We start from the raw sequence: 16,364 nt of genomic DNA, 5'->3' as shown, positions 1-16,364 counted from the left end.
TGGTGGATGCCCCATCCCTAGAAACATTCAAGGTCAGGCTGGACGGGGCTCTGAGCAACCTGATCTAGTTGAAGATGTCCCTGCTCGTTGCAGGAGGGTTGGACTAGATGGCCTTTAGAGGTCCCTTCCAACCCAAACTATTCTATGATTCTATGATCACAGTTATTAGCTGTATACTTTCTGTGCAGTGAATAATTTAATGAAGGTGAGCCGAAGTAGCCTGTTCTTGCAAGACTAAAGCATATACTGAAAATTATGTGAACAGTCCTGGGAATTTAGGTTTTTAAGGGTAATGTGTACATAAATAACTTCTTCCAGCAAAGATTCAAGGAAGTCAAGCCTCCAGAGAATTTCTTGCTGAACTTGCTTCTTAGTATATACCATCATAAAATGGTTGTAACCTTCAGAAGGTGATGATATCAGACCATGTGAACGGGTATTCTGGCTGTATTTAAAAAAAAAATCAACAACTAAAATCCATGAGGATTATTTTAGTACACAATTTAAATGACCGGAGATTGTTAACAGTACACAATTTACAGACTTAACGTGATTAAGATAAGATAAGATATAGCTTGAGAAGGTCTGATAACTAAACCACAGGCTATTTGGATATATAATCTTCAGATGAACATGTTTAAGTCTTTCCACAGCATCTTGCAATATTGTGCAGTATTTACTGTACCCATAACTGGCTTATAATATATATTCAGTCAGCAATTACATGGACTCCAGATTATCAGGCTGTAAAATGATGGAAGAAAATTGGTGATCTCTGGAGGTCATGACCTAGCTTTCTACTTTGTTGCTGGAGTTGCATCTGGGTAAGACTGTCCAGTTGGCTTCAGAGGCTGGGAAATGTGCAGGGCACAATCAGATGAGTCACTTGTACTCTCTTTTCGTATCATGCCAGTAGACGCAGTTTATGAACAGGTATTTTGGGTTTTTTAATTTAGTGTGTTGGCTTTGCTAGCTGCATACTGCTTATCATGTACTACCTGTACTGTGTAACTTCCACAAAAGACAGCAAAGCAAAGGCTTCATATGCAAGTTCATGTGCTGTCTTGCTGGACACTTTAGCAGCCTTGCTTATATATGAAGAAACATGCAGTGTTCCTTCTAATAGTGGTTTATTTTTAATTACAGAAATTTCAGCCAACTCCTGCTGTCTAGTGTAGCTTGCAAAACAGTGAATTGTTTCATTTCTGCTGTCTAGGTTAGAATTGAAACACTGGTGATGCCCGGTTTTTATAAATCTCCTGTCAGTGCAGCAGTATCCTTCAGGTTAATGTTGCATGTTAAACACCTGTGCTATGTTCTCTCTAACCTAGCTGGAAACTTCATCCTCTCCCTTCTGAGGATAAAGGCAAAAACATTTATTTCCTGTTTACTTTCTCAGATGTCAGTAAGACTGTTCCCCCCTACTATGGTTTCAATTCAACTACCTTTCAGAATACTTTGTAAGCTGAATTATTAATACTTGCACTGTTTTAAAATAATGCCATGCAGTACCTCACAATCTCTTGCTGATCCAGAAATTTTTTTTTTGCTGTTTTGAGAACAGCTTGCTTGAACTTTTGCACTTTACTGCTACAGAAGAGTAGTACTAGACTTCTTGCAAAAGCCAAGCTTACAGGGAATGTCATCCTATTGAAAGTGGTTTGCTCTTATACAACATATGATAATGCTTTTGTTAAAATGTGTGTGTTTGGCGTAGTACCTGTTGTGCCTAGTTTTCCCTGGCAATGTTACTCATGCTCAGTTTGCCTGAAGATGGAAGTGTTAGTGTTGGACTAGTCTGGCGTCTTGCGCAGAGTCAAGGTCCTCAGTTCTGCTTAAAAGTGTACCAGCTCTTCACCTTCCACTTTGTTGGTAAGGACTGATCTTTTGCTATTTTCTCGGTACAGTTCTTCTCAGGCTTTGGGATTGCACTACTTGAAGGCGTACTCAAAACTTTGATTTTTGTTGTCATGGATTTTTTTGTTTGTTTGTTTAGAGCATTGGGAATTTTTAGTAAAGGTGTTACCAGGTGAAAAAGGGTGGGATAGGGAGAGTGCAAAAGCATCTTCCTTACTGCTGCATCTCTCTTCAAATTGATAATTATTGGTAAGAAAGGAAGCTATGCCTGATGTCGCTCCCAGAAGTGTGCATTTGTAGAGATCGCGTGGCCTGTTGCCAAATGTCCTTAGCTATTTATTATGGTCAACAAAACAGCATCCTGACTATTTGAGAGTTGTAAACTTTGGATGAAACCACTAATCCATTCAGTCTGTCATCCTTTCTGACACTCTGTTCTTTTTTCTGTAGTAAGGCTTTTGAGGAGCAGCCTGTCCACCTGGGTCATTTCTCCCTAATTTCCATTCGGTGAAAGATTTCAGATTTGTTTCTACGATCTGAATTACTCATGCCTCTCTCCAAAGCTTTTATTGCAGTGTCCTACTGAAAATGTCAGAAATTTTCATCTTTAGGAAAATTTTGTTTCCCCCAAACTGTAATGACGCGAGTGTTGGTGGGAAGCCATGCAAAGCAAGAGAAGGTCAAGAAATCTGAGAAATGATGACTCAATTGTACTGCTTTTGCTAATTTCTTTGACTTGTGGATTCTAACTTCATTAGTGGCTCTACAAACCTTGGTGTTCAAGACTTGCAACTGATACCTTTTCTAAAAACAGAGGAGGGGAGGAGAGGGAACACTGTTTATTTCAACAACCACAAGCAACACTTCCAAAATACACTTGTGGTTGTATCGCAGAGTTATGAATCTTAGGTTATCTAGTGGTGACTAACATGGTGAGGCAGTAGCCTAATATGTCCGCGCTTTATTTAGAAAAGGTAGTTCTTATCGGAGACAAGGAACACCAGTGTTGAATTCACTGTGTTTGCTGAGTCCCTACGTACAGATATCAAGTCTGTCGGCAGTTCATGCTGCAAGATACAGAAACTCACCTTTCAGGGTCTGACTGCAAGTTCTCAAGGATTTTGCAGTACAGAAAGAAACTAACTTCTCTCCCCCTCCACCGTCTCTCCTTCCAAATACACTTTTTAGGCTGTCCTATGGTTTGATCAAAGTTAAAAAAGGATTACGATACCTCTTGATCAGATAGATTTTTTTTTTTTTTTTTTTTTCATTTACATTGTGGTGAATTTTTTTAACAATGTGTTATCTCACTGGAGCGGTGGTTCACAAATAGATTGTAACAGCTTTCTAAATTCTTAAGGCAGAGCCTAGGTTCCACCAGTTGTTACATTTAGAGAACCCTACAAGACTTTTTTCCTCGCTGCAGAGTTTAACCTGTGGAGTCCGGGTGTGCGTCTTCAGTAAGACAGCAATCTCTTACTGTTCTGCCTATTTAAAAATAAAATGGAAGAGCAAATCCCCCCTGGCAAACCAGGACATCCTCAGTTTTGGGGGTATATACAGTTTGCATTAAAGGTAAGCTGGGTTGGAGGGCATAGGCTTTGACACAAAACGTGGCTTTATTCCCATAGACAGACGGTGCAGCTGAACTGGGGATTACTGAAGTCTGTGGGACTGTCCTCCCTGACTTGCCACCTTCTCATTGATTCAGAGTGCAGGGAATTGTTTGGCCCTGTGGCAATAACACCAACTGTAATATGCATCCGATAGTGAAAGAATGAATGGTTTGTTCTCCTAGAAAGACAAACAGTGTTTGTGTTGGTTGGTTTTTGTTTTGTTTTGTTTTTTAAGATAAATAAAAAATCCTCTGTGGGTCATTTTAGGCTCTCACAGAAACTTGAATATGCTAAATGAGTGTGGTTCCCTAGCTGAGCCAATAGGGATGGCCAGGCACAGGCAACACTTCTATCCCACGAGAGGGAGGAGGGGTGAATGAGCTAGAAGATATAAGCTGAAACAAAGCCATGCTATCCTTCTGAGTCATTCGCATACGCTGGATGGGTAAGGCTTCCTGCTTCCTGGGACACAGAAGTGGGGTCATGATTCTAACAATGGATGCTGGTAAGTCACTTTTTATTAAATTTCTCTGGTTTTTTTTCTGGGAAGTCACTCCTTCCCCCCCCCCCCCAGCTGAAAAGAAGGTAGCTGTAAACTGGGAAGCTGAATTGTTACATAAATACATGCTTATTCCAGACTTCCCAAGCTGTGTGCACTTTACTGTGTGTTACACTGGTGTTATTTCTTGACTGTTACTCGTTGAAGCGCGTATCCTCTCTTGCAATGCAAGACCTTGGTATCAAAAGTGCGTCTGTTCATTTGTACTTCTGTCGTAATTGGGACAGAACCTGTGGTCTGAGAAGTGCATGGTGTCTCACTCTCTTTGATAATAGAGGTGATAGTCTCTGGAAGATACATGCTAGATCTTACGCTTGCTGTAAAGAGCTAGTGGTGAACTAATGTATTGGCTGTGGCTTCCTCTGTTTACAGAAATTTTGTACTGGGGAGGAAGAGGGAGCAACTGCTGCATTTCTGTGGTAGTCAGTTCTGCTTTGTGTGTTTATAGCCAAGGAAGTCTATGTGAAAAGAGCACACACAGGATTTTTTTTTTTTTCCCAAATTAGGTGCGAAAGTGAAATCTTTAACATAGTTCCCTGTGTGATAGGGAGAATGAATGCAAACAGTAAGATGTAGAGTGGTTTCTATAAAAGAAACCAGCAGTCCCAGTCCCCCTTCTTGAGAGGGGGTGTGTTTCCATGTCATAACTCGCATCCTTCAAATTCCACAGTAATAAAAAGATGTTGGATTTTAAATGGTTATGGATAGGGCATAAAGCACCAGTGGTTGTGCTCTGGCAGCACACTCACGGCTGCTCTTTCTCTTACCAGTTGCAAGCATGCCTGCTGCATTTTTAAGAGCTCTGTTGAACTTTTGTCAGCAGTTGGTTCAGCTACTTTTTTTCACCCCAGTGCAGAAGCATAATGTGACAAATTCTACAAGCCGTGTTCAAAGTGATAAACTTACTCAGGCAGATCTTGCTGGTCTGTTTTAATCTACTTGTCACATGCTCAGTTTATTCCATGCTAATGAAAAGCTCACTGTCCCCTGTGCATCTGAATTGATTAGGTTAGGCATTTGCTAGGGCCTAAAGGGAAAACTCTCTGCCTTCTTCCAGCTCTTTGACTTCTCTGAGACGTCCAGAAGGTGACCCAGCTGGGTTCTTCATGCACAATTTAGAGGAGATAGCAAACCACTTCATTTAACCTACCCACACTTAATTGAAGTTGCTTTGTCATCATCTGTGTAGGCAAGATTGAAACCAGTGACTCTTTTTGTGTTCCATGTATGTTACATGCTTTGCAAATCAGTTGAAACCCAGGCCCTTTTAATGGAGATGATAAAATTTAATGCAAGCTCAGAGAGGAGCAGAATGGCATATGGTTGACAATTTTCCATGACATAGAGGATGATGATTTTTGTATTTTGACCCTTTCATTAGAGTTGTTTCTAGAGGAGCCAAATTTCAGGCCCTTCTTTGTGGGGATGGGAATCTTTAATGGCCGCTTTAATCCCCACACTTAAAGCAGTTTGAATACTGGGAATTAGCAATCCCCTTCTCTCTCCGCTTGTACAAGAAGGACTGATGCTTAGATGGCAGATGTCATGCCCAGTATTATAGGAGGATGCCCTGGCAAAGTTCAGGATTTACATGCTCACAGGAGATATGGATCCAGGCTTTGCCCACAAGACACTTCTTGTCCTTTGAAGTACCAGAGTTCTTGTACTGCATTGGAGTAATTTCTCTCTTTTGTTTTGGAAAGACTGTGGAGACGTTAATAATATATGGTTTAAAAAAAAAAAATCTTTTATTTGCATATACTTACCTACTTGTGTTGTGTGGTTTCTTTACACTGTGAGGTGAACCATAAAGATAATGCTGCTCACCTGTGTTTCACTGGATCCAAACCTGTATCTTTTTCCAGAACATTGTCACTGCACTAGTTTCTCAGGAATTGCTGTGCTCTAGTAGTCTGAGTGGTAATTTTCAGAGTTATGTTAACTTGTATGCTTAGTAAACATACATTTTGGAAGTTCCCATCCAGTTCCTTAAGAATTCTTAAATTACAGTTCTCAGCTGCTTTGTGGAAAAATGGTTCTAATGACCTGAAAGGAAACATTGTAATACAAGGATTTATAACAGTGAGTTCTAGTACTTCTCAAGTATATTTAAGTTACAGAAAAAATATGCAAGCAATTCAGTGCCTTATGCCTTAATCTGGGACACAGTTTATCTGCTTGGTTTTGCCCACCTTTTACAGCTGAGCTTGCTGTTCTTGCAACTGTTTGCTTACTTCAAATTGTATGTTTGCATTACAAGCCAGGGCTCATAATTTTTTTTTTTTTCCAAATGGGCATCAAATTCTTAAGCTGTTTTTTAACAGAACAAAACTTCTGTTCCTTAAGATAATTCTAAGAATACTTGTCCACTTGTTTCAATTTTTATTAAATGCATTTTGTTCTGCTGCATTTGTCTTTGCAGCTTTTAATTTCTCGCAGGAGCAGGACTAAAAAAGTTTTGGATGGGGGGAGTAGAAAGGAAAGCTGCAAGATAGAGTTGACAGTATAATTGGATTTGAAGCAGCTACAGGCTGGGACTGTTGCAACAGCTGATTTGATCCTTCTGAGTTTCAAGAGCTATTTATGGTAGATTAGCTGTATCAAAGCTCTACTGTTCCAACCATAAAAGGTTGGTCCTATGTGAAGTTGCCACACTGCATTTGGCTTAGTCCTCCGAGGTTGGAGAGCCTATAGCTTTTTATGTGGATAAATCCAGTGATGGATGGAAATACTAAAGGCAGATCAAGGAATAACATTGTTGAGGACTTCGTATGGCAGCGAACTCTTAAAAGGAGATTTTCACTAATAAATTTTTTGCTCTAATGTTTGGAATCAGTACTTGGATATAGCTCCTGCATATTTACTGCATTTGGTGAACGCATGCTTTTAGGAAAGCGCTGTTCTAAATTTATCTGACTTATCTGAATCATCTTGACTGCACATGTACTTGCCAGCCTTGCATGTTGATATTTGGTAACTTTTGTGAAGTCAGTTTTCTGTTTTCTTAGCGTTAGGCCCTTTGGAAAGGAATCTTAGCTGAAGTGAGAAACTTCTCTAAAACAAGAATTATGAAATTCCTGCCTGAAAAGAGCTTCAGGCGTTATCAGTAACTATTTTGAGAAGACTTTGACCCCTTCTACTGCATCTGTACCTTCTTTCTTTCCTCCCTTGTGTAAAGGCAGACAAGTGGATTTTTTACAGCATTCTGAAGTAAGTAGCACCTCATTCGGAGACCTTGCACGCAGTCGCTTGAGCCAGTTGTTTGAGAATATTTGCGGCTTTGTCAGGTTGAAATGTGAGTGGGTTTATTCCAGCCTGTGCATGCCAGTCATTCAGCCTTCCTTAAGGCATTTTGTGTTTTTATTCTCGTGGTTTTGCTTAGAGGATGAGTTCATTCTGCTATGAATGGAAAGTCCTGTCTCTGGTTGGTTTGTGTGTGAGGTGTCTCTCTTTTCTTTTTCTGTTTTTAATACGTTAACCTTAGCCACAGTACTACAAGCAGCTATTAAGAATACTTCTATAAAACCAAAATTTTTCAGTAGTAATTTTCTCTTGTGTTCAAGAAGTTCTGTAAACACATGTGAATACTGTTGCATTGGATAACTGTGTTATATTTTGAGACTTGGGAGTGTTCTGAAGAAAGCTTCCTCCAACTTCCCATTCTCTTAGTTTTAAACATTACCAGGACACCACAGGTGAAAGTTACTGGCACTGTTTTACCTTCCTCTCCTGCAGCAGTATCAGCTGTTAAAGGCGGGGAGCATAAGGGGCAGGGGGTTGGGAAGAGGAGTTCCTTGCTTCAAGGATGTTTCAGATGTTGTATTTTCATTTCCAGAAACACAAGAATAGTGTCCTTGCCAAGGAAATAAATTTTCTGGTTTTTAGTTTCTCTTTCGGGAACTAGCAATTTAAGGCCATCTTCCATTTTCTTTGGATTACAAATCTGTATTTCTCTGTCAAATGGATCTAGAATTTTTATTCTGAATTATATAAACCTGTGTTTTAGCCTAGAGAATACCAGAAGACATGTCTGGAGAGTTACTGTTTAAAAACTACTTTATCAGTTTAGGGGTAGGAATATTTTATTGGAATAAAACCCCCCATATATTTAATCTTTCTCACACAGACCTTGTTAGATATACATTTAAATACACACCTCTATCTGCATATTTTATAGGAGATTGAATCCTTCTACCTGCAGAGGCAGTGAGGGTTAGGAAGAAACTGCCCGAGCAATATCCTCCTTCAGATAGCCTGTTAATTTTTGTCTTGGATTAACAGATGTGTACTTAAGTTCGATACTTGACTTTAAAATCTTCTTACGTTGCTTCCAGTAAAATTAGTCTTTTTAATAGGCATCATTTTTTATATGATCTAATTTTTTTCTTTGCTACTTGCATTTTAAAAAGCAAGTTGACGTAAATCGCTCCACCATTTTAACACGCCTGTGTTGTGCTTTCAAACACTATAGTCTTAGTACATTTGTTTATGCAAAACATTACTAAGAATATGTAGAGTTTGTGGGTTTGGTTTTTTTAAATGCAACATTGTCATTTTCCTTGCTTAGAACATGTTCACAAGATTGGCTCTTGTCTATGAAGCCTTTCATATAATGAACATTGGTGAAAATTGCACAAGCTTATTTAGTTTAAATTGCAATTGTCTGAGTTCATGTTTGTTCCCCAATGTGTTGGCTGTTGTGCATGGCAATTTCACTACAATTTCAAAGAAGCAAAATCTCTGGAATAGTTTGCGGTAACAGGTGGCTGAGGTTATTCACTTTGCAGAGGCATTGCAGTTCGCAGTGTGTTTTCTTGCTGAATGCGTAGGCTTCTGTTTCTCCATGGAGAAGCCTCCATTTGGCATAATGGGGGGGAATAGTGAGCTCTCAAAGGAAGCAGTGTGCACAATGGGCTCACCTTATTAATTCGCTGGTTTTGCTACTTTCCCAACTAGGCACTTTAGAGTTAACAGACACATTGGAAGGTCGTGATTTTTAATGAGCAAAACATATCCTAGTTGGAATCTGCCTTAAGCAGATAAGAATGCGTTGGGTAACTGGTGATAAAAATGCTTCTGATGTCACTTACTCACATGGTGGTGTGTTGAAGGGAGTCTTTCAGTAGAGAGGGTACAGCAATTATGCATTAGGTCTTTGCTGATTTATTTGGATTTAGTTGATGGGTCTGTCTTTGCTCTAATGATGCCAGTTTTCAGAGTTTAAAAAAAAAAAATCTGTAAAGTCAGATTTCAAAGACGCAGATTAAGATAATTCAGATTTCCAGGCAAGTCTCTCTTCAGATATACAAAAAAGCATCATGATGAACTTGGACATGAAGCATCATGTGGTGTAATTACTAAGGCCAGATAGGTTTCTAAAACAACTTAAGGCTCCATCAGACCGTTACACAGGAAGTGTGTAATTTCCCCACAGAACTGAGCCATTTGAAGCTGAAAGCTGCCATGCTGTTACTAGTGGTCTGTTACAAAGGAACTGGATTCAGGTGTTAGTCGAGAGATTGCATGCCAAAGTACTGTGAGAAGTTAATAATACTTCCGTGGAGTTAATGACTGCCAAATGTGCTCCTCATGGTTTATACCTGTAAAACCCTTGGCAGACAGCAAAGACCTGCAGGATTTAATTCTTGCTCTGTCATATCAGCCTTAGATTTAGACAAAATTACTGTCTATTCCCTAAAATAAAACAAAGCTAGCACTGTCTCCTATTAGCTCGCTGCAGAAGGAGGGAGGAGTGTGGATTAATGTTTCAAAACAGTTGCACCAAATGATCTAGGGAATATGCAAGTCGTATGTGCTTCACATATGACTTTTTCAATCTTGCTCTTTCTGACAAGAAGCCCAGTTAAGCCTCAGAGACAGCTAGAATAACTCTTTTTAACTCTTAGAAAATAATTGCCCCAACTGTTTATATTAGAGTGAAAAATGGACAGTATTTCAATGTTGTTTTCCATTAAATGCCAACTGGCCCCAAAAACAAGGTGAGATCCTACTGGAAGCAACGTTTCAGGCAGCTGTTGGCACTCCAGTGGTGACTAGGGGTTGGTAATGCTAACCCTGTAGCCACAAGTTAGGTCTGGGAGTTGAGAGACCTGGGTTCACTTGGCTTTGGTGTCAGTCATCATAACACCTGCCTGCCTTCAATTTCCAATTAAAAAAACTTGCCTGATTTGTTAACACAGGCAACTGGAGCTGAAGAACTGAGGCAGCATTGGATTTCACTTTTTCTTCCTTTTCATTGTGAAGACAAGTAGCTATTTTTTGCAGTGAGTAAAGCTAACCTTGAATGATATATTTCTTATTGTAGTCAAGCCATCCAGAGCATATAACTCATTTGAAGGAAACAGACTCAAGGATTCAATGTTGGTAATTCGAAGCAACATGATAAACTGTTGAAGTTGAGGGAAATGAAGCTTACTGCATGCCTTAAAAACCCTAACTAGAGTTAGTTTATACTAAAACTACTTCAAACAAAAAACATATGCCAACTCCCTGAGTTGCACTCAGTGAAACCTATGTGAATTGTACAAGCTGACTTTGAAAACATAGCACAATCCCCATCCTTTCATTCTGATCAGATAGTAAGAGTCGTCTTTGCAAGCAAGGAATCTTTGCGTTCATAGCTGGAGGTTTTGTTTCAGAATGGGAAACTTAATTTTATAACTGTAAAATGAACTCAGGTCTTTAAAGGCTGCATTACAGTTACAGGTTTAAATACCAAATTCTCAGGTTGAGGTTCCTCATGTTTTCTTATTCCATTTCTTATTAAATTATCAGTGGGGAAACTTTAGTAGAAAAAAACCTATACCTTATAAAATAGCACAGAATACATTTTGGTTATAGACCTCTACATATTAAAATATTCTGATTATCAGTACACAGATATCTAAAGGTATGCTACAGATTAATTGTGGCAGATGCAATTTTGATATTGCCAAAATGCATTTGTCAGTTTATATGTGCAAATATTGGAGTTATGGATGTTTTAACAATTGCTTTGTTAGTATTTGGGGCGGGGTGAGTCCTGCCACTCAGCTGTTTGAAACTGAACTGAGCAATTAACATAAAAATGTTCCTGTACCTCTGCAAAAAATCAAGAACATTGCACTTTCAGTCAACCTTAACCAACTGTACTGAGAATGAACAAAACCATTAGAAGGTTTTTTTGGTCAGTTCTGCTTAAATAGTAATCATCTAGAATTATGTTTCAAGTGGTTACAGTTACTTTGTACCTGAAACACTAGTGAATCTGAACACTTCTGGAAGAAATGTATTCTGTTTGTAAAAATTGTTTGTATTTGGTGTGTGGACAACTTTGGTATTTTTCTCCTTGTTGAAATTTCTAGAAAGGATAAGGGTCTTTTGGTTTATTCAGACCGAGAAAGACTAACTGAACTAACCATTGGCATGTAGGAATCTACACCAAGTCTTCATCTAGCTACTGATTGCCATGTGTATTTGAAGAGTGACCTGTCCAGCCAGAGAACTCATAGAGATGGAAATGTAGAAAGCTTGGTTACTTGGAAAGAGTAGCAAAGAATTGGTTGTCTTGAAGTATCTTAGAGCTCAAAAGAAGAGATTTGATGATCACATGGTCACATGTAGCATATTGTGCCAGATAAGAGAGATAAGTTTTCAGCTTAGAGGAACTCTGGTAACTTGGAGCTTTTTTAACTTCACAACTCTCATAAATGCAAATGGTTGGCATTTCTCTTCTGACCAGAGGCTGGAAGCCTTTGCTGATCAGTCATTAGATGAAGTCACAACCCTTTATGTGTAAGCTTTCTGTTTAGGTGGGCTCAGGAAAAATGATCCATCCTGGCACTTACTCAGAGCCATAAAGGCCTAGTTTTTCCAGTGTTAATCATGTTTCTGGCTATTTGGATGATGTATATTTGCTGGCTGTAAGGATTCATAATGGTTGAGTCAAAGGAGAAAACATAGCATCAACACACTTCAGTCCAACATTTTGTTCTCTGAGCTAGTAATGTGTGTCAGACATATTAACTAGGAGGATTTATAGCAATTACTAATTGCAGAAAAACATAACATCATCAATAAGACTGTGTTCTTCATAGCTGCCCTGCTTTAAACAAGGGAGGTCAAGAGCAGCCTTGCTGTTCACTTGCTTGTAGGCTGATGTTTAGGGCTGTCTTGAAATGGGTTCAGGGTTCAGGCTGGTGAGTTTCAAATTTAGGTCTCCCCATTTCTCTTGGAAATACCTAGGCAATTCGGACACCATTTAATGAGGCCAGTCACATTCTTTCCTACTACTGTCAGGAATGATGCTTGTTGTCCACCTATGTTAGACACTCAAGCACACCTGCTGGATCATGTTCCTGCAAATGTTTAAGGCTAGGGATACCAAGTTCTTCTGACTGCTTTAGGCAGCTGATGGTTTGGATTGGCAGATGGGAATAATGGAAGTGGCAACCTTGCTTTAAAATACCAGTTTAGAAATCCCTCCTACTCGCCCCCCCTTCCCAGTTTGCTCCTGAACCACTCTCTCCATGTGCATCAGTTGGCTACATGGCTGCACAGATCGGGGAACTGCTCTGTCGGAGAACTTTTTTTCCCTTTCTAGCCCCATGAGTTCCCCAGTCCTGCTCACCATGGCTATGCCAGTGCAGGTGTTGCTTCAGTGGGGGTGGGAGGAGTCAGGGTTAGAAAAGACCTGCTCAGTGTGGGAGTGAGAATGAAGGACAGATGAGTAGGGAACACTGTGTTGGCTCTGGTTAGATGGCAGGAGAAGGGACAAAAACTGTGGGCTCTATGAGCTGTGAGGTACCTCAGTGGTTTGCATTGTTTTCACCACATCAGGTGGAATGTCAGTATCTAAATGTTTGCAACTTGAGGTCTATCGTACTGTGTTCACGATAGCCTCAGTTTGCTTGATTTAGAGACTTAAACAGACCATGGTAAGGCAGGTAGGACAATGTGTTGTGTGAGTGTTGTGCTAATATTCTTATGCCAAAGAGCACTTCTTATTTTAAGACACCATATTGATGCTTGGACCAAGCCTACTGCTGTTTCTTCTAGCCCAGTGTTGAAATTGCCCAGTTGTCTACTTGCCTTTGTGCCATGCTTCTGAAAGAGCATCATGGGGACTTAAGTCTGAACAGTCTTCTACTTAAAATTAGTTAGTTCTGCACCTCTCATTTGAGATTTAAGTAAACTTTTGTCTTGAATTATGAAGGCTTATATACTGCCTGTGCTGGGTTGTTTGGACTTAAGTAAAAATAGGTGTAAGTAAAGCTAGGGTATAATTCTGAAGTGCAGCTGCGAAAGACTTATGTTTGATACCACAGAAACTTTGCAGCTTGATTGAAGCCAGCACAGAAGTAGCTAGTTTCTGGTGAAACATTAAATGGATGAGTATTTCTGAATTAAACCTGGGGCCAGTAATTGAGTAGACTTTTACGAGTGACTTGCAATCGCCTGTGATGATGCAAGACTGAATGCAGACAAAGAAATGTCATGACAACACAACTCTGTGGAAGTTAATTGTCAGGGAAAAAAGTGACTCCACACACATTCCTCTCAGTAAACGCTTAAGATAAATGAAGAACTATCCGGCTTAGTTGCCCTGGCTTGTCTTCCTGGCATCGCAAGTAGCCTTCCACAGCAGGTCACTTGCTCCCTATGCAAGACTTTGGAGAGAGACACAGAGAGAGGAGAGAAAGCAGGAGTTGAGAGAGATCAAGGATTAGGGACCAGGCTTTGAGACTGAAACCTAGAGCTGGTTTCAAGGAGAACCAAGGGAAGTACTTAGAGAAGAGGAGCTCTCTCATGCTTTTGTTTTTACTGTCTTGATTGGATAAATGGGCTAGTTTAAACAGGATCTTCGGGTCACCTCTCTGCTGGGAACAGATGGGGTTGATATGCTGGGATAATAGTCTAAGATTTAATCTGAGTATTGCATCATGGGATTACACCCTAGGAGGTGTAAATGACTCATTCTCAATCTGACTTCACTTACATGTCGTGTACCCTGACAATGCCTCGTTTGGCACCTTGGGATGTTTTACTTCTTGTTCGTATCTTTGATTCAGTGGCTGTGAAATGCAACCTGCTGCTTGACTTCAGAGTCTAACAAATGGTTTGAGTTGAAATGAACTCCGGATTGATTAACACTTATGAATTGCTTCTCTCTTGTGACATGTGACAATTAGTTGAATTACCAGGTACTTTTCTGGTGTTTGCGTTGCTTCCACAAACCTGGATTTTTGTGCTGAACGCTATTTCCTTATTAGCAGGGGAGCAAAACTTAAGCGTGGCCCTTGCATATTCTGAGACTGGCGGGCTGAAACCTAACCATGAAAACTGATGGAGCTGAGATGCGCCCTTCTGCCTGCAAAGGGATGCTTTACTGCATCTCCTGCTGGGCAGACATGTGTGAATCTTCCTGACAGAGGAGTAATTCTGTCAGTTCACTGGGGGTTAAGTGTATTCAGTAGAGTACAGTAAAAAACAATGTAGTTGGTGGTACTGTTCCCATGGCCATCAAGCTGTACTTGCTGTGGGTGGTCTAGCAAGGCAGACAAGCTCTAAACGTTCGGAAATACTTACATAATTCAGGACCCTGACCCTGGCCAACATGGCTGTATATCCTACGAGAGTATCGGGTGCCAAAAAAAATTGGGCATTCAGCTTTACCCAGCCTATCGTGTTTTTCCTTGTAGCTAAAAGTCCTTCCTACAACCAACTGCCAAGTGTTATAGCTGTTTAGCTTTAAGGGTTGACAGCTACCCAAATCTGGTTTTATTGCAGGCTAGAGATTTAGCTTGCAAGTCACTAAAAATAAATAAATAAAGGGAGACACACACACACACACACGGAGAGGAGGGAGTTTTGCAGGGCAGACTTAGGGTTGGGGTTTTTTTTCCCCCCCTCTTTTTGGAGCTCTTAAAAAAGCAAAAATCTAGCTTTTAGCTCAGGGGTTCTTGAAGTAAATTATTTTAACCTTCTGTTGTTGTTTAAAATAATAATAATAACAAAAACCCCATTCTGCTTCTAAAGGAGATCTCTTATAAGTGAAAGGTCCCCCTTCCCCCTCCACCACAAAGGATCTATCCCTGTTAGGGCAAACAGGCAGCTTGTGACTTTGACAATAGGTCTTTGTGTTCTGAAGACATAGCATAAATTATTCCCTCCCCTCCCCAAAGAAGTCTGGGAAAGAAAAAAACAAGACCAAATAGCCTGGTTTCTCCACAGAAGCAAACCAGAAATACTGTAATTTAACCACAATGATGCTGTGCCTGCCATACCCTGATCAGTGTCAAGGACTGCCTGTAGTACAAAAGCTTTTCACCAGGTTTTGGTAAGAATTTACAATTCTATTCCCAAACACACTCTCTGGCCAAAGCTGTGGCCTGGGAGCTAGAGGAAGCATCAAGTGAAAAATTGCAAGTGATGATGTTCTGTAAAGCCATTTTATTTACGGTACTTCAGACTTTCTGGACTGTCCAATATGCCATTGTATCAGTCACAATTTTAGCCTTTCCCTTTTTAAAACGGGATCATGATTACATCCTTCAGGACTTCTGACCTTTCTTCTTCACTGTCTGAATTGCTGGTCTCTAATTTCCCCTCCCTTTCCCTTCAAGGATTATACCCTTTTTTATTACTTAAGTTATTCTTTATCTGCATTTCTCTCCCCCTTTTCCCCTGCTAACTTTGAGTAGTCTACAGGCTCCATTTAGAGGCAGCTTTAAATATTGCATTTGCCACATGGTACTGTTGGAAATGACTCTTCCAAATTGAGAGGTTTTCATTGCTTTGTAAATATTTGGAGCAGAAACAGAAAGCAGAAACTTTGATCTGTCATAAAGAGGCATTCAAACCTCTTACCATGTTTGTTCTGAAGTGGTGGTGGAGAGGGGAAAATCACATAATTGCATCAATTGTTCTAAGGTAAGGTTTGACGATACCTTCAGAAATATCTGGGACCAGTACTGTTTAATATCATCATCAGTGACATAGACCATGGGATCGAGTGCACCCTCAGCAAGTTTGCAAATGACACCAAGCTGAGTGGTGTGGTCAACACGCCAGAGGGACGGGATGCCATCCAGAGGGACCTGGATAAGCTCGAGAAGTGGGCCCATGTGAACCTCATGAGGTTCAACAAGGCCAAGTGCAAGGTCCTGCACCTGGGTTGGGGCAACCCCCAGTATCAATACAGGCTGGGGGATGAAGGGATTGAGAGCAGCCCTGCCGAGAAGGACTTTTGAGGGTACTGGTGGTGAAAGCTGGACATGAGCCAGCAATGTGCGCTCGCAGCCCAGAAGGCCAACTGTATCCTGGGCTGCATC

The 16,364-nt window shown here is 40.4% G+C and overlaps 1 protein-coding gene across 17 annotated transcripts in view; it reads left to right on the top strand.

The window, feature by feature from the left end:
* The window catches only part of SVIL (supervillin), a 114,527-nt gene that overhangs the window by 1,718 nt on the left and 96,445 nt on the right, over positions 1 to 16,364 (top strand). For 7 of the 17 annotated variants that reach the window (XM_009275179.2, XM_009275180.2, XM_019471002.1 and 4 more), the window contains exon 1: positions 3,878 to 3,978. The exons of 1 other annotated variant lie outside the window; for it this stretch is intronic. In XM_009275179.2, coding sequence (XP_009273454.1) covers positions 3,915 to 3,978 — 64 coding nt within the window. In that variant the 5' untranslated portion in view covers positions 3,878 to 3,914. Of the gene's footprint in view, positions 1 to 3,876; positions 3,979 to 6,686; positions 7,243 to 16,364 lie in introns of those variants that run through there. 9 more of the 17 variants (XM_009275171.2, XM_009275165.2, XM_009275167.2 and 6 more) reach the window with 2 other exon arrangements.

Source organism: Aptenodytes forsteri, unplaced genomic scaffold, assembly GCF_000699145.1.
Source record: "Aptenodytes forsteri isolate BGI_AS27 unplaced genomic scaffold, ASM69914v1 Scaffold336, whole genome shotgun sequence".
NCBI lineage: Eukaryota > Metazoa > Chordata > Aves > Sphenisciformes > Spheniscidae > Aptenodytes > Aptenodytes forsteri.
Note: the sequence above shows the minus strand (reverse complement) of the source record. Positions and strands in the feature narration are given on the sequence as shown.